General features: G+C 53.5%; 1 protein-coding gene and 1 long non-coding RNA gene across 3 annotated transcripts; one reads left to right on the plus strand and one right to left on the minus strand.

The window, feature by feature from the left end:
* The first annotated feature begins 42 nt into the window (after positions 1 to 42).
* LOC127674523 (uncharacterized) lies at positions 43 to 2,214 on the plus strand. Its single transcript, XR_007975357.1, has 2 exons — positions 43 to 489; positions 1,295 to 2,214. It is a non-coding gene; the product is annotated as an uncharacterized LOC127674523 (long non-coding RNA).
* Positions 1,017 to 20,211, minus strand: Ttyh1 (tweety family member 1). Of its 2 annotated transcripts, XM_052170251.1 has the most exons (14): positions 19,989 to 20,211; positions 17,093 to 17,271; positions 15,053 to 15,164; positions 13,686 to 13,906; positions 11,101 to 11,196; positions 9,868 to 9,940; positions 9,496 to 9,571; positions 8,595 to 8,650; positions 8,312 to 8,404; positions 7,831 to 7,923; positions 3,781 to 3,923; positions 3,602 to 3,647; positions 3,263 to 3,338; positions 1,017 to 3,126 (listed from the first exon to the last, which is right to left on the minus strand). In XM_052170251.1, exons 1-13 carry the CDS (start codon positions 20,112 to 20,114, stop codon positions 3,300 to 3,302), a joined length of 1,353 nt encoding a protein of 450 aa, XP_052026211.1. In that variant the 5' UTR covers positions 20,115 to 20,211; the 3' UTR covers positions 1,017 to 3,126; positions 3,263 to 3,299. The 2 variants fall into 2 exon arrangements, with proteins under 2 accessions (XP_052026211.1, XP_052026213.1); XM_052170253.1 differs by lacking the exon at positions 3,602 to 3,647.
* Positions 20,212 to 22,788: the final 2,577 nt, after the last annotated feature.

Genomic DNA, 22,788 nt, shown 5'->3' on the forward strand with positions numbered 1-22,788 from the left:
CACCCAGACGTCCGTCCGCACGTGTCGCGCCCAGCCAATAGACGTCACCGCTCGGTTTGAACCGCCCTCCACACGTCTCGCGTACGCAATCGCGTGTGGGCGTTGTCAGCCAGTCGGAAACCAGCCTTAGACGGTGGCCCCGTGGGGACATGCGCCGCGAAGCTTCCTAGCTTCGTTCTGCGCGCTGCTTACAGCCTAGGTTTGACTCCGTAAGTCGATAGGCCCTCAAAATGTAAAGCATAGGAACGAGAGTTGTGCATAGGAACCAGAGTTGTGAGGCTGCGCACTGCGCTGTGACGATTTAAAGGAAAGAAAGAAAAAAGGGTGGAGAGAAGTGGGATAAAGATGAGCCCTCCCTTGGAAGGCTTGTTGAGTGAATAATATGGAAATGGCGCACCGGGCGTGGGCAACAGCGAGCGTGAACCAAAGGAAGCGGGAAATGCGTTGCTTGAGGAATGGGAGTAGCCTCTGCGCTGTGACGCTGGAAAGGTATCCGGTAGGGTGTTGGGATGGGGAGGTGCGGGCGGAGAGGCAGCTAGCAGAACTGGGTACCTGTTGTGCTCAGGATGGCCCGGGAACTCCGAAATCCGCCTCCCTCTTAGGGATGTAAAGGTGTGAGCCGCCACTTAATGCTCACTGATTACAGTAGGACGGACTGAATTGTGCTGTCCGATTTGGGATCCCCCGTTAAAATAACCTATGAGACAGTACAGCCCAGCGGTGGTGGCGCACGCCTGTAATCCCAGCACTTGGGAGGCAGAGGCAGGTGGATTTCTGAGTTCGAGGTCAGCCTGGTCTACGGAGTGAGTTCCAGGACAGCCAGGGCTACACAGAGAAACCTTGTCTCGAAAAGAGAGAGAGAGAGAGAGAGAGAGAGAGAGAGAGCGAGCGAACCCTATAGACCAGTTTCCAGTCTCACATCTTAGAAGCAATTTTTGGTAAAACACACTTGGATAACTTTGTATAATCTGTTAGTGTTAGCTTGGCAGGTTTCTTCCCATCTCTTTTTTTTATAATGAACCTTTATTTTAGAATAAATTTAAATTTACATAAATTGCAGAAGTAATACAGGAATTGGGTACACTGTGCCCATTTTCCCCTATTGCTAGATTCCACACCTCGAATTCACCATGGTTTATTTGTTAAAAGTAAGAAATTGACATTGCTTTAATATTCCGAACTAAGCCGCAGACTTTAGACACGGGCACTTTCCTCACTAATGTTTTCTGAGAGCCGTCGTGTAGCCCGAAGCATCACGTTGCTTTTGTCTTGCTTTTTCACCTATCCCGTCAAGAGCTGTTCTCTGGCTTGCCGATGCCCATTTGCTTCACCGCACAACTGAGGTTCAGCGAGTGGGATAGCTCGCCCACGTTAACACTGTGGTGCCTGGATTAGGACCCACAGGACTCCAACCCAGCACTGTGCAAGAGCCAGGGATACCTCCTGGGGCTTCTGTATCCCCCTCACTTGCCACTGCCAGTTTGAGGCTCCTGCTCTACCATCTTCCCTTACAGAGCTGCTGCTCTGGAGTTGTACTGTGCGGATTACTGCCCTTCCTTTTGTGGACTTTTGTCTTCAGGGTTTATCTGAGCTGGGGGTTGCCTGTCCATCTCTTTCTGGAAGCTTGACACCTCCCCCCCCCCCAAAGGATTACCAGCTTAGGAGATGCGGTTTTTATCCTCTCACGTGTGAGCAGGGTTTTTTGTTTGTTTGCTTGTTTATTATTATTTTCACATAGCTAGTGATTCACAGCCTCTGGGCAGCATAGTCAGAGAACCTGGGCCTCCTGACCAGCACCAGCCTAAACCCCACTTTAAAGTCCACAACAAGCAGATACTAGAAAAGGGAAAGTAGCACATTATGTTTGCTAATAATTATAATTTGAACAATTTAGCTGGGCATGGTGATACATGCCAATAATCTCAGCACTAGGGAGGCAGAGGCAGGCTGTTCTCAGTGGGTTCAAGGCCAGCCTGGTCTACAAAGAGAGTTCCAGGACAGCCAGAGCTGTTACACCGAGAAATCCTGTCTAAAAAACAAAACCAAAAAGGCAAAACAAAAAAGACAACTTTCTCTGTCTTGGGGTTTTGTTTCCTCATATGTTCATCTCAGTTACTTATTAAATTGGTTTTTTTTGTTAAATAATAGAAGCTTTTTGAATGTTTATGCATTAGCAACAATGTTTTTCTTTGCCATGTGTGCTATTTTTTTTTTTTTAACAAATAAGAACTACACAGGTCTTGTTCCCCAGATAATAAAGTTCCCTGTGACTCTGCCATGTTTGTTTTTACTTGATAACTTACTGAGTGCCTCATCTTTTCCTGTCTGGATTTATAATATCTTCCTGAAACCTTCCCCCTTCCATCACCCTGGTGGCACTACAAGCCAATATTCTACGTCCTCTCTGGAGACTTCTGTCCCTATCCTGACACAAGCATTGGTTTGCTGGCATCTCGTGCTGGGTGTGAGCCGTGGGAAGCAAGCCCGTTCCACACCATTCCTCAACCCAGCAGGCTCTGGACTTGGCACACGGCTGGAGGCTTGCCGCTGTTCTGTGGCTGCACACCCGTTTACACTTAGTGCTAGGCCTCCGGGATCTGCTCCTCCCGCCTTGTCAGGATTCACATGTAACTTTCAGAAGCAATGCAGTGCTGAGCCTGGACAAGAGGAGAGTTGCCTTTCATGCACCAGAGGAGTCTCCCTAGCCCAGTCAGGACTTCCTTCTCCCAGGAGCTGGGAACAGGGGTGGTAAGAAGGACCTAGCTACTTGTAAAAGAAAGTCTTCCCTTTTATTTCAAATCAGCCCAATCTCCAAGTTAGTGCCATAGGCTGAGATCGCTGGCATACGGCCGGAAACAGGGACACACATGCCTGTACCTGCCTCTAGCTTCATCCCTCCAAGGACAGGACTGGTGGTGGTGTATAGGTCAGCCCCCTTCCCAGCCCTCCCTGGTCCCTGTTCTGCCACCTCATCAATCCCGTGTGCTAAGGAGAAATGGGCATGGGGGATAGTAGGGCGAGAGCAGGGTGCCGTCCTATGTGAGGTGTCCACAGCCAGCCGTGTTAGTGGTCAGAGCCCAGTCAAGGCCAGGTTAGTGGGGCCTTCTCCAGCAGCCGGGAAAGGAGCTAGCGAGAGGAAGAGAGGAAGAGCTGATGTTGGCAGGAGGCACTCCCATGGGCACCCAGCCAGCCTGAGAGGGCTACAGCTCCTGTGGGGGAGAGCCGACGCCCAGCCACACACAGAGGTAGCACCGAAGCTTACCATGGAGGAGAGGCAGGCTCCGGCCTGGAGGGGAGGCTCAGATGGAAGACTGCCACTGCACAAAGCGTTTGGATTCCTGGCAGGATGCGGGCGGAAGAGACACACAGAATCCGTTGTGTACTGTGGGGCCCTTCTCTCCATCCTCAGACCCAGGACCCCCGACCCCTCCCTCATGGCCACGACTCATCCCTCTTCCCACGGGATCTCAGGCTCCATCCCTCCCTCAGACCCAGAGGTCCGGCCTCACTCCCCCTCACTCCCAGGAACACAATACTCAGTTCCCCTTCCCTTAGACCCGGGATCCCAGGCCACGGTCCTCCTCCCTTCAGATCAGGGTACCTGAGGGTTGAAAGGGTCGTCGTCATCTGTGTCATCGTAGTCATCGCTGAAGTGTGATGTGGGGAGTGGCAGAGAAGCATGATGGAAACCAATCAGGAGGCTGCCCCATCCCCACCAGTGGCCCTGGTGACTGCCTCCAGTCCCCTCCCTGGGGACCCTGCCCTCTCTCCCCTGCTGACCTGGGCGGGAAGAGGGCCCAGGCGCGGGGCAGGCTGCACAGGGTGGTGGCTAGGGCCCCCGCAGACAGGAGAGAAAAGAGCATCAGGAACAGTAGGCCCTCCAGGGCATCCTCACACAGGCCTCGGAGTGCTGAGCTGTAGTCCTGAGGCGGAGGAGGAGGAGGAGGAGGCGGCTCAGGGTGTGCACACATGCACTTAGTACACAGGTCCGCCATCCAGTTACCTGGCTGGCTGTCACCCGGACTCTGTGCGCAAGGGTAGCTCTTGTCAGCTGTTGTGAACACCGGAAGTCATCTATGTGCTCAGGTAGAGCCTTCGATGAGCGGCAGCCCTACAGCCCACCCCCATCTTCCCTCAGTCCCCGACTCCCACATGCAAAGTGGCCTAGCCTCTGTACTCAGCACCTAGAGAACGGCTCTCCCAGCACCTTCAGTGGGCAAGCCTCTGCACTGTCGTTCCCACCAGCAACAACCAGCTTACCCTGGCTCTAGCCACGTGCTGTTGACTGAGGAGGATGCCACCAGCATCTGCTTCTGCACTTGTGACAGTGACATCCCCCACACACTCTGAGATGCTTCCTGGGTCCCACAGATTGCAGGCCTATGTAACACTTAGGTTTGGGCGTCCATCATGATAGACGTGCAGAAAGGACTGGCTATTGTGACCACCATCCTGGAGGCCAGCAGAACCTCTGTAACCTCTATGCCCTGTGGCACAGCCAATATTCTGCCAGGATGGGAGAATCCACCTTGGCTCCAGGTATGCTACCAGCACTGGCAGCCTTTGGTGCGTGGGACCCAGGCAGCTACTTGGAGAGGCGAGAGGTTGTAGGACAGGAAGACATTAGGTTAGTGTCCAGTAGAGGCCATGAGAGGACGCTAGGAGACAGGCAGATGGTCAGGTCTAGTCAGAGGCACGTGGCTGGGCTGATGTGCAGGACAAGGGTAGAAACACCAAGGCTGAGGCTGTCTACACAGGAGGCACCTACTAGGTTAGTGCCGCGTGCCTGGCTTGGCTTTAATCCGTGTGGAGGGTGATTCACCAAAGGGTTTTTAGATGAAGACTGATCCGATTGTGTTCGGAAGGATCGCCAGCTGTTATTGAACAGATGGAGTGAGCGAGGTGGGTGTGCAAGAGGTGAGGAGGCCTCCTGCGGTTGGCTGGATGAGCACTGAGGCCGTGGGCCGTGAGGACAGAGCTAGAAGGGCAGTCCTGGCTTCCCGGTGTGTGCATTGAGGCAAAGGAAGGGGCTCCTGCTATTGAGTAAGGGAGTCATACAGTGAGAAGCCCACCACGACAATCACCAGGTATTTGTGCATCCTGCCCACAAGCTGTGTGCTTACGTCCTTGCAGTCCCACACAATGCTGCCTTTGGCAGTGCTGGAGAGAAGCTAAGGCCCAGAGTGGGTAATCTCTTTATACATAGCCACACAGCCCAGAAAGGGTGGAGCTGCATCCGGTACCAAGTCCCTTCGGTTCCAGAGACGCCTCACCTTGCCTCTGTTTTAGACAGACTGGGTCTCTCTCTAGAGGCCAGGCTGGCCTGAAACCCACCTTGTAGACCAAGTTAGCCTCAAACTCACAGAGATCCCCCTGCCTCTGCATCGGCCTCTGGGAGGGCTGTGGTGGGAGCCACAGCTTGTCCTTTCTTAGCCTGCAGTCTCTATTTTATTTGTGTGTATATTTTTGAATGTGTGCTTGTGTGGAAGGGATTTATTTATTTATTTATTTTTTAGTTTTTGTTTTTTGTTTTTTTTTTTTCAAGACAGGATTTCTCTGTGTAGCCCTGGCTGTCCTGGAACTCACTCTGTTGACCAGGCTGGCCTCAAACTCAGAAATCCACCTGCCTCTGCCTCCCAGAGTGCTGGGATTACAGGCGTGCACCACCATTGCCTGGCAGAAGGGATGTTTTTAAGCCTTTTCAGGTCGGGTAGGGGCAAGAGTGAAAGGTCAAACACAGGTTTGTTTATTTTGTTGTAAGACAAGAGTTTCTCTTTGTAGCACTGATGGTCCTGGAATTTGCTCTGCAGACCAGGCTAGCCCCAAATTCAGAAATATGTCTGGTGCTGCCTCCTAAGGACTTAGATTAAAGCTACCTACCACTATAGTCAGCAAAATTTTGTTCAGTTTTGAAATAGGCTCTCTCTCATTAGGACTTGATGCTCACTAATTGGGATAGGCTGGCAGGCCCGCAGACCAGGTAGTCACGTGACTCTTGCCTCCGCAGTGCTGGGATTGTAAACCAGTACCATATTTCCTGCTTTTTACATGGTTTTTTGGGGATTGAACTAAGGCCCTCATGATTGTTTGACAAGTGTTTTATTGATGGAGCAGTGTCCTCTGTCCTGTTCCTAAATTTTTTTTGTTTTTATTTTTTGTTTTTATTTTTTGAGACAGGGTTTCTCTGTGTAGCCCTGGCTGTCCTGGAACTCACCCTGTAGACCAGGCTGGCCTCGAACTCAGAAATCTGCCTGCCTCTGCCTCCCAGAGTGCTGGGCTTACAGGTGTGCGCCGCCACTGCTGCCGCCACCGCCACCGCAACCACCACTGCCTGGCCCTGTTCTTAATTTTAACACGTGAGGGGACTAAGACCTACATGGGGAACCAATGGCCATGGTCACGTGGTTTTTCAATCTTGGGCACAGACTCTGACCCCGTATCCTTCCCCTCCCAGTCATCTTGGGATCAGAATTGGAGATCGTCATCTGCATAGGTCACAAAGCAGGTCTGGGGGGTACAACAGAGCAAGGAACCCCCACCCCCAAACCCACCCCTTGGCTTCCAGCGTTATACACTGATCCCTCTGGAGCACACTGCCCCATTAATTTCAGATTTTGGATACCCAGCGAATAGTGGTTTGGAACAAGGATCTCCTAGGTATTGCTTGGGTCTTCTTGTGGGGGAAGAGTCTGTTTTTTGAGTCTGTATCCTAATTCTAAGGCAGACTAGCTGCCCAGAAGGTGGTGAAGAAGCTTGTGTCCTTCAGATCTGATGGGTACAACTGTTTCAGAAGCAGCTCAGTGCCCTTCCATGAGGTGTTTGCCTTCTGGGCAAATCTCGCAACCACCTTCTCCTCAGCCTCTGGGTTTGCAAAACAATGCAATAATATTTCCTGCTGGGTCTGGAAGAGCTTGCCTTTCCAGCTAGCGGGGAGACTGAGGACAGATGATAAAAAGTCCAAGGCCTTCGTGCAGCCCTGGCTCAAGATGAAATGTTCTTTTTATAAAGACTGGCGGTTGGAGATGGAACATTCGGTTAGTAGAATGCCTGCCTGAGATGCAGGAAGCAAAGCCGAGGAAGGGGGCACACGCCTGCAATTTCAGTACCCAAGGGGGAGGTCGAGACAGAAAGATCAGAGCAGTCATCCTGTGCTACGCAGCTAGTTAGAAGCAAGCCTGGACTAGATGAGGTTCCCCACACCTTCCCACTCCACAGGTATAAACCAATGGTAGAGTACTTGTCTAATAGGCTGGGGTATCTGAGTACAATCCCTCGGAATTATAAAAGGAAATAAAAAGTCATCGTGATCTTGTCATGGAGGGGGTCAGTGTCCGGTGAATCCCATAGAGCCAGGATTACAGCAAAGCCTGTGTGCGGGGCAAGTATCATGGTGGGAGACTGCATGGAACCAGGGAACGTGGTTAGGCGGAGTCTAAGTTGGAAAGGTGAATTTCCAACAGGCAGCGTTTCCAACAGTCTGGCCCTAGCACCAAGAGAAATGTGGATTTTTCTTGCTGGCTCACTCCTGAGCCCATGGTGTGCTCACAGGCTGCCCCGCCCCCGCCTTTTCCTGCCCCTTTTATATCAAGAGCTATCTGGGCTAGCGGTCAACCTAGGGAAGTGGGGGGGCTGCCTGGCTGTCACTCCAGGGCTTGAGAGGCTGAGCAGCTTTCAAGGAGAGAAGAGGGTGGAAGATAGAGAACACGGGGTGGGGAGGGAGGGGGGACAGAGGGAGGAGGCGAGGAGGAGGGGAAGGAGCTAGACGGAAGGGGAGGAGAAGAGAAAGCTAAGGGGAGGGGGAGACACCGGGTTAGCAAACACCTAGTGTACCTTGTGCAGACTGCGGCAGTGCAACAGCGCCACCAACTGGTGGAAGCTTCTTTCTGTCTCATTCAGTGTCTTCTCCAAGGATAACAAGGGCTTCTGCGGTGGGAGGGAGAGGACACAGTATGCTACCCAGTAAAGTAGGCCCCGCCCTCAACCCAAGGACCCCACCTCCCAAAGGGACCATCCCTTCTCCATTATATAGGTTCAGCCACACCCTAGAGCCTCTCACCTCCACTGTGGCCCCAGCACCAAGAGAAATGTGGATTTTTCTTGCTGCAAGCCCTTCCCTGGCTCAGCCCTATTGCTTTACCCCTTTCCAAAGGTTTGCACACAACATGAAATTCTGCCGACATGGAGAAGGGCCAGCTCCTCAAGTCTATCTGACTCAGCCAACTGCCCCTTTACACGAGTGGGGCCAGCATCCCACAAGTACTCCAGGCTCAATCCTTTTCCCTCTCGGGCTGGTGCGGTCCGTTGACCTAACCTGTGCAGTAGAAAACTGAGGAATAGCTTCCCGCTCCAGACCCTGCAGCTGAGAGTGGATGCTGGCTAGAGCACGCTGGGACAGAGTCAGCCTCTGCAGGAAGAGAAGCGAAAGGCGGACTCAGGTCAAGGTGTCCACCATGCCGTCTGCCCTCGAGGCTACACAACTCCGGGCCTCGGCACCCTCCTCCTCCCTGGGAGTCTTTAGTAGCCCAGCGAATGCCCTTTGAGGGTCCACATTAGCGATCGCCTCAACGCCCATGCCTTTTGCCCACGGTCCTAACCTGTTGGAAGGGGTTGGAGATCGCCTGGTTGCACAGGAAATAATAGTTGAGGATGTCTGAAGAGGAGGGAGAGAAAGGAGTGGGCTATAAGCCTGGGCCCAGGCTCTCCCTGGGCAAGTCTGGAGGCCCAAAGCCCAGAGGACATTCCACAGACAGTGTGAAACTTTCCTGGGCTCTCAGAGACCTGCTAGTCACTCTTGCATCCATTCCTTTTCCTCCCTTTCTCCCCCGCTCCTTCCCCTCTCCCCCATCCCTCCCTCTCTCCCTTCCTCCCTCCCCTTGCCCCTCCCTTTTCCTTCCCATCCTCCTCCTCTCCTTTGGTTTACTGATATTGTTTCATTCAGTCTCATGCAGCCCAGATTGGCCTTGAATTCTCTGTGTGGCTGTGGATGCCCTTGAAAGCCTCTGATCTTACTTCCTGAGTGCTGGGCACAGGACCAGCTTTCTGTGTTGCTGGGGATCGAACTTACAGCTTTGACAAGCCCTCTACCAACGGAGGGACAACCTTAATTTCATTTGTTTGTTTGTTTGTTTTGTTTCAAAGCACGGTGTGACCAAGTCTAGATAACCCAGGCTGCCCTCGAACTGATGCTCCAGCCTCCTAATTGCTGGGGTTATAGGTAGGCAATATCACATCCCATGGGTTCATCCTTTCTGCTCCAGCCATACCGGGAAGCAGAGTCAACTGACCTGATTGTGCTTGCTTGCTGTCTAACCCTCTGATCACGGAGGCCCAGGCCCCCTTCCCCGTCTAGTCAGACCCACGGGCATTTCGATCCTACTCTTTCCCCATCCTGCCAGGATTGGTAGATGCAGCTGCTCTCCACCCTACAACAGACTGGGCCTTGGGGGAGGGGGGTAGGAGGGAGTGCTGAGGACAGCAGGGATTTATGGGACTCACCCGAGCTGATCCCTGTCTCCTCCTGCGTCAGGTTCAGCACATAGGTGTCTGGGCTGGAGCAGAAGTCACTGAGGCCCTGAGGAGGGAAGCAGGAAGGGATCAGACCAGAACGTCCATTTTTTTTTTTTTTATGTTTCCACAGAACTCAGAGGTCCAGGCCCCAACCCTCTTCCCTCAGACCCTGGGGTCCAGACTCCAGCTTTCCTTAGACTGGCAAGTCCGGGCACCAGCCTCTGCTCTCTCAGGATCCAGCAATCAAGGCCGAGACCTCAGAACTGTGATCGTGATCCCCTCCACCTTAGTATTTCCGGCATTCATTGGGTCACGCCCACCCCACAATCAGAACCCCTGAACCCAGAGCCCCATGCTCACCACAGCTGCGGCAGCCTCTAGGCCCATAGATCCCCAGCTCAGGACAAGCACCAGGAGGCTCATGGCAGTCATCCTAGAGGGGGAGAGGGTTGAGCTCAGGACTCAGCCAGCTTTCACTCTTCTATAACCTATATCCACCCCCAGCCCTCCCCAGTACCCACCAACCTCTGTGGCCTAGAGGATTAGAGTCAGAGACACGGGACTGAAGGGTGGGGGCAAGGCCCCTTGATTGACTGACTGACGTCAAATACAACATCTGTCCAGTTGGAAAGGAAAGGGAAGGTCTTGGCTACCAGCTCAGTAGCCACCATCCCAGCTGTTCCTGGACCCTAGGGGGGCAGCTGTCCACCCCTGGGCTGGATTTCCTGGGATTTAACTACACAGGGTCCAGTAGGTTCTGAGGCAACTTGCAGGCCCACCCACAGCCCATTTTGTCTCTCTCCATTCTCTCTACTGTTAGAGAGCTGATTCCTGAAATTCAGAGCTTGACTTATTTAAGGCTTGGCTCAGGTCCAGGGCTGCGACAGGTGGACTAATTCTGGGTCATGGGGTGGTGGGAGAGGTCAACAGCTGTGGTAACCCGAAAGGCTGGCTCATATACTTGTTCAGCACGGTGTGTTTTTTATCAGTTTCCAGGCCTTGATGCGGTGGTGGACATTTTTCTCAGGGGGATTCCAAAGACAGTGGCACCAAGGCAGAAGGGGCCTGGGTTCTTCCAGTGATGGGCAGGCTGAACTTAAGCTCTGTCACAGTACTACTCCCTGACTCTGTGGCCCTGAACAAGTAACCTAGTCATACTGGGTCCACGACCTCCCACTGTCAAACAGAGCACAGGGCACAGGGCCTACCTCCCCACAAGGCTAACCATGCCAGTCCCATGAGGTCCTAAGGGCTTCGTCCGGCACACAGAACTGTGTGGTGGGCACAGTCGTGGGCCTGTGAATAGGATTCCCCAACCCAGCACTGTAGGTAGGGTGTCAGTCACCTGGGCCCTAATTGAATATTCCAGAGGCCCTAGGTGCCCGCACATTACCTCAGGTCCCCTACCTGCCACACAGGGGACCTGATGGCACTCTCTCCACAGTTTGTTGCGGGGACCAAAGGACATGTGTAGCATGTCCAACATGCCCCTCCCCCTGCAGAATGCAACCTTTGTCTCAGCTTCCTGACTTCGGCGTGCTGCTTGCTGGAAACCTGCCTGTCCCCCTCCCCTGAGCAGTCCACTCCACTCACACGACCACCAGCCATTTGCTCTGCTTCGCCAGGCCCAGGAGGGTGAAGAGACAGACCAGAAGCACCAAGAGCAGCAGGAGGACGTAGGCCAGCCACCTGAAGGAAGAGGACCAAGACAGTGAGGCCGTCAGCACCCCAGAATCACCCCAGCCCAAGGTGGTCCTGTGACCTCCCTGCTGTCCATGAACATGGCCTCACAAGAACCTGGAGCGCTCTGCAGCACAAGTGTGGAAGTGAAGCACCCGCTAACTACCCTGACCGGTTCACATGCACGTTCTGTGGTGGTGGGCACAGTTGTCGGGCCTCTGAATAGGATTCCCCCACCCAGCACCGTAGGTAGGGTGTCAGTCACCTGGGCCCTAATTGAATATTTCAGAAGTACGGTGCATAGGTCTCCACTACCCAATTAGCCATATAACCTGTTCGCCTCAGTTTCCCTACCAGTAACATGAGGGCATAATAGGATCAACCTCAAAATCTGTTGTGAGATAAATGAATGGGCCTGTGGTTGTGGTTAATGTTATAAATCACTATCCAGGAGGCTTTGAATGCTACCTAACACTTAGGTAAGGAACGCACCAGGACTGCAGTGGAGGATGCTTGGAAGATCCCAAGTTCAGCGCTCAGCACGCCGCAAATGTTCAGTGATAGCGTCATCTCGGCAGTTCCCATGGAGCTGCGGTTTGCACCCTGACCACACTGCCAGACTCACCTCCACGGCCCGCATGCATTTGCTTGTGGCCTCTCTAACGTCACATACTTTCATAGAGTGTCTTCCTAGGGTTGTGTTCACAGCCACCACTACCTTCCTGACCGAGTATCGGATTCCACCTCCCCCCCCCCCCCCCGACTCGATGCCCCACCCTGTGTCCGCAGCAGGGGTTGCTTTAGCCCCAGTCCTGCCTGGGAATAGGAGATTCAGGAGCATCCGCTCAGAGCAAGCAGGAATGAAACAACTACAAGTAGGTGAAGACTGGTTGTGTTGGCTGCTGAGATGGATGGCTACCTCAGAGGGTGCACGGCTTGTCCTGTCCCCTCAAGTATGGCCCTTCTAAACACCCGACGATGCAAGCTGCCTGCCTGTCCCCAGACAAGCCCCATACTATTTAACTGGCTCCACAGCGCTCATTACCCACCTTACAGAAAATGTGTTTTGCCTACATGTATGTAAGTATGTCTACCAAATGCATGCCTGGTATCTGCAGAAGGGAGAAGGTGGAAGAAGAAGAGAAGAAGAAGAAGATAGGCGGGAACCACCGTTTGAGTGCTGGGAACTAAGCCTAGGTCCTCTACAGGCAGAGCACAGCAAGTGCTCTAACCACTGAACCATCTCTCCAGGCCTCCCCTCTCCCTTTTGATGCTACTGCGAGCACTGAGCCTCACACAGGCTAGGCAGGCAACTCTATTCCTGAGTCACAGTCCCAGCTCTTCAATAGTGGATTGTAGGTAAGTGAGCCATGCCCCCAGCCCCTCACTGGGGGATTCTAGGCAGGGGCTCTACCACTGAGCCACGCCCCCAGCCCCTCACTGGGGGATCCTAGGCAAGGGCTCTACCACTGAGCCACGCCCCCAGCCCCTCACTGGGGGATCCTAGGCAAGGGCACCCTCAACCCCCACTGGGGGATTCTAGGCAGATGTTTTACCCTTAAGTCACACTCTCAATCCTTTATCAGCATATTCTAGGCAAATATTCTTCCATTATCACATCCTCAGCCTTTTTACTTTTTATTTGAGACAATGTCTCACTAAGTTATTCATACTGGCCTTGAAGTCTGTATCCCACACAGGCCTTGAGTTTTCAATCCCTTTACTGAGTCCCTGGAGCAGTTGAGATTACAGGCCTATGTCCCCCAGGCCTGGCTTCCTGGGCCTATTTTATATTGCTCTCCCAGCCGAGAAGAGTCGCTCCTGCGTGGGGTTTCCTGGGTTATCCCCACCGCTCAGTATATCTGTATTTTACTGGAACTGTCTCTTCTGTCATTGTGCGAGCTTTGTCTCAGACACTCAGTTATTAACTAACTCTCCACAATCCATTCTGAGCTACGCATGACCGGACTCACTTTAAAGTGGGAAAACTGAGTCCCAGGGGTGGAAAGGAACTTGTTTAAGGACCTACGGATACAGAGTGACCTCCTGAAACTGAGGTCCCCAATCACGTGCACGCTGCCTCTCACCCGCTGTTAAATTAAGCAGCTGCACAGTGAACAATGGTTGCCTCCGGAATTATCTGGTAGGTAGGATGGCTGCCAGGGTTAGTCCAGGAGCAACTGTACGGAGCGGTGATGTGCCTGCTGGATGAATCACTCACGGAATGGCTGAGTGAGTGAATGGTTGAGACGTGTGGTCATTGGCAGGGTACGTGACTATGAGGGTGGGCCCTCAATCACTTGGTCCGTGTTGCCACAGCTGAGTCTTGTTTTAGGGTCACAGTAGGGCTGACCTCTAGGATGATGGACAGCACCCTGTCTCCACCCACTAGGAGCCAGGAGCTTCTCTTTCATTAACCTGTCTTCAGATACTATCCCACATCCTCCAGGATCTAGTAGACACCACAGGACTTTAAACAGGAGACTCCTTCTCCTAACCTGTACTCCTCCACGAAAGTCACATCTTCAGCCACCTGCACTGGGTTCAGGGACACCCCTTGCCAGAAGGCCAGTCCTTGCAGGTGCTGAGCTGTGGCTTCAGCCTGCCTTCGGGCTCCCCGGGCGGCGGCCACCAGCTCCATGCGCTCTGACAGCACTTCCTCCAGGGTGGTCAGCTCAGTCGTCACTGCTTCGCCCAGACTCTCCACCGTCTCCAGCACCTGGGGAGGTGACAGAGTCTCGCGTCTGGCATGGTGGGTACTCAAAGATGAGGGCTAAGATCTGGGGGTGGGGGTGGGGGTGAAACAGCATGAAGGAGTGTCAGGTGCCTGAGATCTGGAGTCTGGGGCATCTGGAGGCTGAGGAGAAGGCGAGTCAAGGTGAGGCTCCCAGGTCTTGTCAGGAGCTTTGGTTGGTCGGGGGGGGGGGGGGGCTTGAGTCCAAGGTAAAGATTCGAACCCCAGTGTTGGAATTAGGTCAAAATGGAAGGCGGTGGGGGATCTGAGGTCTGAAATCTGGTTAGTAGATACTGAACTTCCGTGTTGGAAGTGGGCTGCATCTTAGCCCTAAGCTCTGGAATCCTGGGTACATAAAAGCTCACAGTGGGGAATGGGGGGCAGGGTTCCTGCACTTGCATTTGGACCAAGGATAGGGTCTGTAGCTTTGGATCTGGCCTGAGGGCAGGAGCTGGTTTCCTTCGTGTTAGGATTCTGTCTTAAGCTCCACCCCACATGACCTGGCAACAGCCAGGTAGGCCGGCCCACTATAAAAAGGGATGCTCAGCCTCTCCTCTCTCTCTTACCTTGTGTCATTCTCCCCTCTCTCCTCCCCTCCCCCTCTCTCCTCGTGGTCATGGCCGACCTCTACTTCTCTACTCTCTCCCTCTCTCTACCTTTCTCTGCCTCCACTATCCCATTAACTCCCATCCCCATGCCCTAAATAAACTCTATTCTATATATACTATGCCGTTGTGTGTCTGGTCCCTCAGGGGGAAGGGATGCCTCGGAATGGGCCCACTGAGGCAACCCCTTCCCCAACACCGCCATATTCCATATTCTCTAAACCTCTTTCTCTTCTTTATGATCACAGCACTTAGTGCTTGGAATATAAACTAAAGCGCAGGCCTGGGGCTGGATCAGTCTGAATCTAGATCTAGCTCTAGTTTGCAGGGTTGGGATTAAACATACGGTCTAATGTCTGCAGGTCTGAGTTTGCAGTTCTGCATCTGGGGATCAGGTTTTTGGTCTGAAATCTGCTTTGATTTGGCTGCTTTTGCGCTCCAGCGGGGTGGGGTGGGGGACCACATCCCTGTGTGGAGACCAACTGGGGCGTGAGTCTGAGGTCTGGTCAGTGGCTGTCTCTCTCACCAAGTCATCAATGGTGTTGAGTGTGTGGTTGGCGTGCAGCAGTGCTGAGCTGAGCTGGGACACCCCATCGCTGGTCTCGCTGTTACCATAGAAACCAATGCCAATGCCTGCACTGAAAAGGGAAAAGGAAGAAGAAATACCAACCAGCCTCAGACCCTGGAGGGTGGCACCATGCCTCACACACATACCCGTCCTCCCTGCTTCTTCATTTGCCTATCCGATCTCTGCATCCACCCTATTGGTTCATCCTCCGTGGGAAAAAAGAACTGCTCAAGGTTGGCCTCCACCAGTTGCCAAGGTAACCTGAAGACCTCGCTCCCCCTGCTGGAGAGACGTCATTGTGATGCTAATGGTGGGTGGAGTGGTGGAGAAGAAGGAGCCCCCAGATTTAACTCGCACCTCCCCAGAGTGGAATCCTGAGTTTTTGCCTAGCTAGCTCTCAATTAAAGGTTATCCGTTCCTAATAATGATCAGCTCACAACCAACTCCCACATCCTCTGCAAAGACATTCAGCATTTCCAGCCTTGTCTTAGGAATCATTCGGCCAACAACTGTCTCTTCTAGCCCAGGTGTTCCTTATCCCTTCCTCCTAAATGCCCTAGACCCCATTCTTTTGTAGAAGACATTGTGCCCAGAGCTCTAAGCCTTCTCCTATGATGCCCAGGGATCCAGGCATCTGGCCAGCTGGAAGGGACTGAGTGAGAGAGTGTGGGAGGGAGGGCTGGAGGCCAGGCCAAGAGCTGGACCCTGTCTGCCCAGCCAACACACAGACTTCCATTGTAGAGCTTGAATACGGGGACCCACTTCCCTGCCTTAGTCTGTACTTCACGCCGGAGGGGGCGAGAGCCTGGTGCCCTCACAGTTCCCAGCCTTGAGCCGGCCACACTGGCCTGTCCTCAGCCCTTGGATGGGAGCCTACTGTCCTCACCCCATTGTTCAGAACCCTACAAAGCTCCTCTTGTTCTCAGTCTCTGAGGGGGCTGGGGCTGGGCCTCTCCCCCACTGGGCCTTTGTCAACATCCCGCCCCCATCAACCCCCATTCTGGAGAGCCTGATGAGGAAAAAAAAAATCTTGGATATAGGGCGCCCAACCCCCACAGACTCCCAGCACACACCCTCTTCTTCCTGCAGTGAGGAAGAGTGGCCCAGAGCCCAGACTGGGGTGAGTACTCCAGGCCATACCCCCAGCTGGCTGGAGGGACACCATATTCCTAAAGGACTCCTGCTGGCCATGGGATGAGGTCCCCAGCAGGTCTCAGGCCCCTAACTAACCTTGACCTGGTAGGGGCTGGACCATCATGGTGTCAAGTTCAATGAAACTCCTAGGGAGTTCTTATCGGAAGCCCTGGAGAGTTCTTACACTGAGCCGGGACTTTCCACTTGCCTCTTAAACCATAAAGGTTGAAAGGTCATGCTCTCTCTCTTCCTGAGGATCCCTCAATCAGGACCAGGTGTGGCAGTCCTGAGCACAGCTCTCACCACGAGAAGGACTTGGACCCATCTTTAGTGTGGGCTGAGTGGGTGCTCCTGGTGGTGACCCTGTAAGATCTGTTTCCCTGATCGGGTCTCTGGCTGAAGTCACAGAGTGCCTTGTCTGGCTGGCATGTTCAGTGCCTGGCACATGAGTAGTTATGCTCCGTTGTTGAATTAATGAGTTGATGAATGAATGAGTGAGTTTGATCGGTGTTAACACTCACAGGGGGCATGCAAGGCCCACACACTGTACTCTCTCTAGCCTATGCTCAGTGTAACTAGGGTGTGGGCAGTGCTGCAAAAACGCATGTTATAGACGGAGGAATAAGGTCTAGAGGGCATCTTGCTTGCCTAGACGGCATGGCTGGCCAAAGAGAGAAGCACCAGAATCTCCAAGCCTGGGCAGGCTTTCTTTTCTTCATCCTAGGCCTTTCCATCCCTCCACTCACAGGGCGAGCAGGCACTCTCCCTCCCAACTCTGGGCTCACACCCCCAAGGTATCTCGAAGACTTATAGCAAGTATAGGAAACTGTGTCCCCACCCCTACCCACCCTGCGGCCCCATTACCAGCCCACGAGAAGGGCAGCGATGCAGCTCCAGGTGACACAGCCTCCTCCGGGAGGGGGACTCTTGGCCCCATGGGGTTCTGGAGGCCTGCAGCAGCAGAAGCGGATGAGGTAGACAGCGATGAAGATGAGGCTCAGGCCTAAACCCAGCCCAGCCAAGGCTGCCACCAGCAGCAGGGCCTGAGGGAGAGATGATGAGAAGCCTCAGAGGACACTTTCATGTCCCAGACAAGAAGCTCCTCCTCAGCTGCATGGAACTGAAATGAAACATGTCCCAAGGACTTGCGGACGCTCTCTCTGAACTGTACGGGAATAAGGGCCGGGGAGGCGCCTATTTCTGTATTTTAGGAGAACAGGAGAGGTGGCTGCTTCATCCTAGGCCTCTCCCTCCTGCTGCTGAGCTCACACATCCACTGTAACTGAGTCTGTCACCCCAGGGCTGGGGATGGAAGCAGGGGTGCAGCGACAGCTTGTGTGTGTGTGTGTGTGTGTGTGTGTGTGTGAGGGAGAGAGAGAGAGAGAGAGAGAGAGAGAGAGAGAAGGCTCAGGGATGGAGATGGAGAAGGAAGACTGAATGAGTAAAATAGATGAAGATGCAGACAGAAAGAGACAGCCTAGGAAAGAAGAGGGAGATGTAGAGGTAACACACACAAAACATCAGAAGGATCACAATCAGAGATAGAGGAGAAAGACAGAGACAGACAGCGATGAAGAGACACAAACAGGGGCATATGAAGAACTATAGAAAAAAGCAGACAGGGCAGAATGTGTAGTGAGACCCGAAGGAGGAACAGAAAGGTAGGTAGTGCGGATGTCAACAGACAGCTGGAAACGCCTTGCAGAACAGGGCGGTTCTGAGCTAGGTGTGGCAGGACACACCCGCAACCCCAGCATTCTGGCAGATGAGGGGAGAAAGTGGCCACAATTTCAGGCTAGGCCAATACACAGACTCCAGCCAGCCTGGGCTAGAGAGTGAAACCATGCTTCAAACAAATTATGGAACAGTGGACTCTGCCTGTGGTAGGGTCGGTCCTTCAGGAGGCCTGTGTCTCATGTCTTCTCAAAGGCCCAGGGCTGGGCAGTTTTCCCAGAGCCACATAGCAGGGTAATGGAAGTGTGAGGTCTGGAGTCACAACCCCGGAGTCCCAGGGGCCACTGTCCCTAAACCACGGCACAGCTGCCTGTCCTCCACAGCACCTGGGTGCCTGACGAGTGTGTGCAGCACAACGTTGATGTGGCTGTGACGAGGACACATGGAAGGGGAGTCAGAGGTGTTTGTGGCGATCATGCTGAATGGCTGTATGCAACAGAGTATTTGGGGGCATTAATGTTTTCTGAACACAGCTGCTTCGGTCAGCGAGTTGTGTTAAGTGAGTATGTGTGTGTGTATGTGAGAGAGAGAGAGAGAGAGGGAGAGCGAGAGAGAGAGAGAGAGAGGGAGAGAGAGAGAGAGGGAGAGCGAGCTTGTGTGAGAAGGGATAGGTGGGCATAATGTATGAGTGTGCCCATGTGTGTGATGGTGTACACATGAGTGTTGTGTATCTGTGACTGGTCATATGGTTGTTCAGGTCCTATCTCAGAGTCTCTCATGGTTTACCTTTCTGTGCTCACAGTGGTCATTTGCACGAGGAACAATGACCAGGGATGCACCTGGGTGCCTCAGCTGTGACTGACTGATGAGTATTGGGTTGAGCGAACTGCTCTGTGCAACTGTGGCGGGCGGGCGGGCGGAACTGGAGGCCCGGTGGCGGGGGATCCCTCGTGGCTGAGGAACTCTCCAGAGCCGTAAGCCCCGTGAGTCTGGCTGGGAGTGGGTGGACCGACCGTCTGGAGGCTGTGATTGTGTAAGTGGCTGTGGGCGAGGGGATGGCGGGCGGTCCTCGTTTGGAGGGGAGAGGGGGCGGGTGGAGTAGGCAGGGAGGAGCGGCTCAGGCTGTGCCAGCCATGACCCAAATAGCAAGCACACCAGCACACGATCCCCCTACAGCTTTTCTGGGAACGTCCCCCTCCCTCGATGCTCTCCCCAACCCCGTGTCCCTTTCCCAGAAGCCACCCTGGTCAGCCACAGAGGTTCAGACTTGAGGGGAGGGCAGGGCCAACTCCCAGCTCCCCACAAGGCCCCCAGCTCAGCCAAGGTTTTCTCCTCATTAATCTCAAAGTGGAGGACTTGAATTAAAATGGGTCAGGGGACAGCACCTCTGTCCCCCACGAGCTGCAGCTGCGCCTCTTTCCCTAGGGACCCCGGAGTCAGTGAGGGGCCACCACCAGCCTCACCCTCCTGGGACCCAGGATCTTCCTTAGCCCGGATCCTAACCACATCTCTCTCTCAATCCTCTCTGGCACCCTAACAACCCCTTCCCTCCTGGGACAAGCTGAAGGCACCTTGAATCCTCATTTCACCTGAGCTGATTTCCCCAGCCCTGGTCTCAATTCCCTATTTGAGAATATCAATCCGTCCGTCCCGGACCTCAGCTGCTTCCCCTGCCTTCTCTCTCTCATTCCTTTCTCCCCCAATCCCCATTTAAAAAAAAAAATCTGGGACATATTTACCAGTTGGGATCCTGTGGGGGCGGGGTCCTTCTCGCCTGAGACCTCAGGAGCGGACCTTTCCTTAGATGACCCTAGAGACTGGCTTTCCAGGCAGGTCTCAGACCCAAATGCTAGGGCCCCATCTCCTCCCATTCAGGATTCTTGGAAGTCTAGGATCCCAGCTCTTCTCATCTAAGAAGAGAGGGGTCTGCACCCCCAGCGCACGTCCTAGGGGAACCTCAAGGTATGAACTCTAATCTTGGACTTGTACTCGCAAAATGCAGGCCCGGGTCCCCAGCCCCTAAGACACCGGAGCTCTGACCCAGCCTCCTGTTCCCAGGGGACCTGGCCCAGGTTTGCCATCCCACCTGCTGGTACTCTTGGTCGCGGGGAGCAAAGCCGCTGGGCACCGGGCGGAGCTGGAAGTCGGCGCGGGGCAGCTGGTGGAGGAGATGCACCCAGGCAGAGGGTCGGTAGCCCGGGGGTGCCCCCATGGCCCCAGGGAGGGGCAGCGGGGCGGACCGGGCTGGGAGCCTCGGTGCTGTGCGGGGCGCGGGCGGAGCGGGGTTTGCGGGGCTCCCGGGAGCAGGAGCCCGGAGGGCGGGGGGCGGAGATTGGGGAGGGGGGGGGGAAGCGAGGCGGCGCCTCAGTGCTGCCTCTGGCGGCCACCAGAGGCAATGCGGCTGCGCGAGCAGTGGCCCCCGTTGCTCCGCCCTCTCCTGGGCTCCCACCTGCTGCCTGAGCAGGGGAAGGGTCTTTGCACAAGTCAGTGGTATCTAGGGGCTGTGCTTGTTGAGAACAAAATGGATTAGCCCGCCTTGTCCCTGTCGGTACAAGAGCCAGGATCTTGGGATTTCTCTTTCAAGCACACAAGCTCTTTATCCTTATGTAAAACCTTCACCTTGGTGTAAAGGTCATTAGTATTTGAGCAGCTTTTAGCCAGGTGCGCCAGCGAAAAATCCCTCACTTTTCTGTTTGCAAAGACAGTCTTTGCTTAGGTTAAAGTATCCTCCCCCGCGACACATTTTGTCGTAACCTGTATATGGACACAGTTTCTAGACAGAAATCTTCCGGTGTGAGCAAATCTTTCCAGAAAAACCTACGCACGCTGTGAGGATGGTTTACATAAGGACCCTACCCACTTCGAATAGGATACTAGTTATCTATATAGGGACCCATCCCATTTGTGTATGGTGACTTCCCACATGTTTGAGACCTCCTCCAAACTGCTTCAGTCTATATAATGACTCCCCCCCCCCCACTCCTTGCCACTCATTGTAACGTTTACAAGCTATCTTCTAGCCAAAATATTTGTGTTGGATCTCATGGGGCGCTGCTAAAGTCACACAGATAGATGATGGAGGCAGGTATCGAAACCCTGGAGGGAAGCTGGCCACCAGACCTTCACTGTGTGACCTACCTACAACCATCATTCCCAGGGTGCGGCTCAAGTGTCACAGTTGGTGTGAAGGAGGGCTAATTTTTGCCCCTGAATGCCCAGTATTGTTTCTGTATGGCTAGGGGAGGGCATTGGATGGAAAGGAGTAAGAGTTGACTGCCCCCATCCCATCCCTGCATTTTGGTTGAGTATGGTAGAAAAGGGCTAGCAAGAGAAGTAATGGTGATTGTGTTGGTGATGACTATGATGGGCATGGTGATACTGATGGTAGTCATGGGGATGGCAGAGTTGTGATGGTGGTGGTCATCATGGTGGTGATGGTGATATAGTTTCTGATGATGGTGGTGGTGGTAATGGCGATGGGGATCATGCAGATGAAAGGTTTTTCATGGTGTTGATGATGGTGGCTGAAGAGACATGATGATGAAGATGATGGTGATAATGATGGATGGTGATGTGATGATGGTGGTGGTGGTGGTGGTTGTGATGACAGTGGTAGTGATGACCGTGGGATGGCAGGATGGTGGTGATGATTGTGACCAGAGTGTTGGTGATGATAATGCCATTGATGGTGGCAATGATAATGACAATAACAAATAGAAGTAAGAAATTGGATGGACTCATGCGCCCCACCATCCCAACCAAACGGTCTGTATGTGGCATGAAAAAGACAAAGACTCCTGAGATGAGCAGCGGGAGGCATTCTAACGGGCTTTAAGTGAGTTCTGAGTCTAACGTCTTTATTTCCCTATCTATAAAACTGGGAAGATAAATATTTTATGTGTCAGTTTAAAGACAATGAGAGCCAGAGAAGGTATGTAGTGGCGTCTCAGCTCGGAATCAAAAGCTCCAATGGGAAATAGTAATCGAGTACAGATTCACAGACACACGGACACGTGGACAGAGTTGGCAGGGTGGGGGGGGGGAGTAGTGGAGAGAGAGGGAGAGAGGGGACGAATTTGAGCTGATTGCCTCTCTGTCTGCTCCTCCACTCCATTTGTCTCGGTCTGTCTGCCTCTTGCGTGTGTGGTTTTGGTCCCGGAAGGCAGCCCCTTTGGGGGAACTGCTTCAGCCTGCATTGGCTAAACTCAAGATGCCTGTCTCACTACATCAGAGATATGTGGCGCTGTCTGATACAGGTCTGTTAGCATGTCCCACATCTGGATATGGAGAGATGGAGAAATGGAGACATGGTCCTGTCAGTGTCTAGGCTACTCTCAGATAACCTCAGGCCCCGTAGGCATTAATTCCAGCTGGGTGTGGAGGAGCCCGTCTGGACATGTGGTTGATGCCTTTTAGTTTCAGCCAGTGTTGCCATATGGGAAGAGGAACCCAGCCTTACCAGATGTTCCAAATTTCCAAACGAAGACAGAAATCTGGATATTTTTAAAAGCAAAATCCCTCGGCTTTTACATGTTAAAATGAATTCAAATAAAAAAAAAATGGACTATGTGGGCCAAATAAAACCTGCCCGTGGGTTGGAGTTGGCTGGTCTGCCAGCTCTGGTCTATCCAGACGCTGTGCCGCACTGGCGTGCAAGAAGCAAGCAGAGGGAAGGGGGTGTGGCGTGGTGTGGCGGTGCTGCCAGAGAAATGTGAGAGCTCAGGAGGGGTAGTGATGCGCCTGCTCTAGGGGACCCTCATACGCCTGCTCTAGGGGACCCTCATACGCCTGCTCTAGGGGACCCTCATACGCCTGCCCTAGGGGACCCTCATACGCCTGCCCTAGGGGACCCTCATACGCCTGCCCTAGGGGACCCTCATACGCCT

Source organism: Apodemus sylvaticus, chromosome 1 (assembly GCF_947179515.1).
Source record: "Apodemus sylvaticus chromosome 1, mApoSyl1.1, whole genome shotgun sequence".
NCBI lineage: Eukaryota > Metazoa > Chordata > Mammalia > Rodentia > Muridae > Apodemus > Apodemus sylvaticus.

What these genes read in the sequence shown, in the direction of transcription:
- Ttyh1 (XM_052170253.1), bottom strand. Translation starts at nt 20,114, where the DNA reads ATGGGGGCACCCCCGGGCTACCGACCCTCTGCCTGGGTGCATCTCCTC. An exon ending in GCGACCAAGAGTACCAGCAG is followed by an intron (nt 17,272 to 19,988) that starts GTGGGATGGCAA and finishes TCTCTCCCTCAG; the next exon opens with GCCCTGCTGCTGGTGGCAGC. An exon ending in TCAACACCATTGATGACTTG is followed by an intron (nt 13,907 to 15,052) that starts GTGAGAGAGACA and finishes TCACCTCCCCAG; the next exon opens with GTGCTGGAGACGGTGGAGAG.